The 2500-nt window shown below is 43.9% G+C and overlaps 1 protein-coding gene across 2 annotated transcripts in view; it reads left to right on the plus strand.

Moving 5' to 3' along the window:
* Positions 1-2500, plus strand: part of tmie (transmembrane inner ear) — a 24625-nt gene that overhangs the window by 5379 nt on the left and 16746 nt on the right. For both annotated transcript variants that reach the window (XM_058394144.1, XM_058394143.1), the window contains exon 2: positions 1908-2025. In XM_058394144.1, the coding sequence (XP_058250127.1) occupies positions 1908-2025 (118 nt within the window). The remainder of the gene's footprint in view (positions 1-1907; positions 2026-2500) is intronic.

Raw genomic sequence — 2500 nt, forward strand, 5'->3', positions numbered from 1 at the left:
ATAGTCATTCTGCTGACTGCTTCTGCCACGTTACCTGCTGTTCCACAAAGCTGAAGACCTCCCACCTCAATCTGTCCTTCTCTGGAGCTTCAAAAACAATAAAAATAATAAAGAAGCACCTCAGAGTGTGCTGAAGTCAGCAAAATTCAGTGTTCAGTATTCAGACCCTGAGCTGCTAAGTTGAGCTGGATGTTCTTCATCCATCTACCCACTGAATCTCTAGAGAAGGTGCTGCTTTTAGCAGGTGTGGCTAACTCTGCCTCCACTACCTCCACTAGCTCCACTGCCTCCACTACCTTCAGTGCCTCTACAATCTCCACTAACTTCAATACCTCCACCACCTTTGCTACCTTCACTACCTCTACTGGCTCTACCACCTTCACTACCTTCACTACCCCCACTACCTTCACCCCCTTCACTACCTCCACTACCTCCACTACCTCCACTGCCTTCACTACCTTCACTACCTCCACCACCTTCACTACCTTCACCCCCTTCACTACCTCCACTACCTTCAATACCTCCACTACCTTCACTGCCTCCATTTCCATTCCATTGGAATTCCACTCAATTCATTACCTTCACTAGCTCTGTAGACCCCCTGATTCTAGATTAATTCTAGAGGTTCCTCCTCAGTTTGAAACACACATTACCCACTTCCTGTTTCCTGGCTGTATAATGTCAATTATGTTCATTGTGAAGTCTTGCCAAATCTCAGTCCTGAACCTATTTATCAAATTTTAATCATATTGATGGTCAGAGCAGTTGTGAAGGCAGCTGTTCTCAGTATTGTATTTGGATCTTGGAGTTAGTCTGGTTAGTAGCAGTAGCTGTCTCACTGTCAGGCAAGTTAGTAGCTGTATTACAGTCAGGCAAGTTAGTAGCTGTCTCCCAGTCCAGCAAGTTAGTAGCTGTCTCCCAGTCCAGCAAGTTAGTAGCTGTCTCCCAGTCCAGCAAGTTAGTAGCTGTCTCCCAGTCCAGCAAGTTAGTAGCTGTCTCACAGTCCAGCAAGTTAGTAGCTGTCTCACTGTCTGGTGAGTTAGTAGCTGTCTCACCATCTGATGAGTTAGTAGCTGTCTCACTGTTCAGTGAAGATTCTTGCCATCACCCATCTTGCATCATTCTTGCCTCAGTGTTTTTGAGACCATCTTTGGATTTGCCCTTTGGTCTTGGTCATGGTGTGGATATTTGTTTTTGACCCTGGCCTGTTTAAATAAATCTCCTGCACGTGGATCCTCACATCTCCTCTGAGATTTGAACTTCTTCTTCAGAGCTTCATCAGCTGACATTTAAACACGGTGAGGTGAGAGAACAGAAGAAAGACTGATAGAACAGCAGCCTGTGAGTCCCGTCATGATTAAACAGTGGGAAGGAAGATCTGGATAAGTCGCTCTGTGGAGTGTTTGATGCTGGTGCTGAGAAATGTCATCTTTTCAGATTAACCTTCTCAGGCTTTTCAAAACACACTTCATGTTCATCAGCTTAAAGGCTTAATCAGATTATTCCATAAAATAAAACAAAACAAATTCCCTTCTCTTCATCAGCTTTGAAGTCAACAGTGCTGGTGTTTTTATCTTCAGTGGAATGACTTCATACAGCTCCACATACTGCCCTTAACCAGTTCAGATCTAGTAGTTTTAGGGTTAGTAGCTGTCTCACTGTCAGGCAAGTTAGTAGCTGTTTCACTGTCCAATGAGATAGTAGTTGTCTCAATGTCTAGTGAGTTAGTAGCTGTCTCACTCTCCTCTTGGTGGACGTCACTGCTGTGTTCCTCTGCAAGCTTCCTGTAGCTATGAGCTTAAGATGTTCCAGCCTCATGCATTAAATAAATACTGTAACTGTATGAAGAGAAAAGTTTACCAACCTGAGCGACCTGACCCCTCTCTCTCTCTCTCTCTCTCTCACAGCTCTTGCCCACAGACCCCCCCCCGAAGCCGGACCCCATCACCTCAGAGACGGTTGTGTTCTGGGGGCTTCGTCTCTGGCAGGTTGTGGGGATTTTCTCCATGTTTGTCCTCGTCATCAGTAAGTGGATTTACGTGAATCTGATTGCTGTCTGATCAGGAGTCTTGTTTGTTACTGTTTTATTTTTAATAAAAGAGCATTTTTTTACCTGCTGTTGCTGAGTGATGTCTCTATGTCAGTAAAGGGCAGAGTTTTAAGCATTTAACTAACTTCGTAAGCATTTAACTTGAATTTGACTCCACCCACCGTACTTAATGAACATCAAAGGCTTTTGTGTCTGATTGGCTAGCTATAAAAACAACCATGACAAGCAAAATAGCGCTTTAGGCTAGGTCAATGTCTACTTTTACAGAACAGAACAAAATACTGAAATATTACCATGGTAACACTGGTATAATGCTTGATTGATTAAAAGTGTAATGATGGGTAATTGTGCTGTAGTTGGACTGAGTAATGATCGGCGTAGGGAATGTTCCGGAGTCTGATGACTGGGTCAGAGCATGTCATGTTGTAGGTGTAGTGACATTGACTAATG

Source organism: Hemibagrus wyckioides, linkage group LG07, assembly GCF_019097595.1.
Source record: "Hemibagrus wyckioides isolate EC202008001 linkage group LG07, SWU_Hwy_1.0, whole genome shotgun sequence".
Taxonomy (NCBI): domain Eukaryota; kingdom Metazoa; phylum Chordata; class Actinopteri; order Siluriformes; family Bagridae; genus Hemibagrus; species Hemibagrus wyckioides.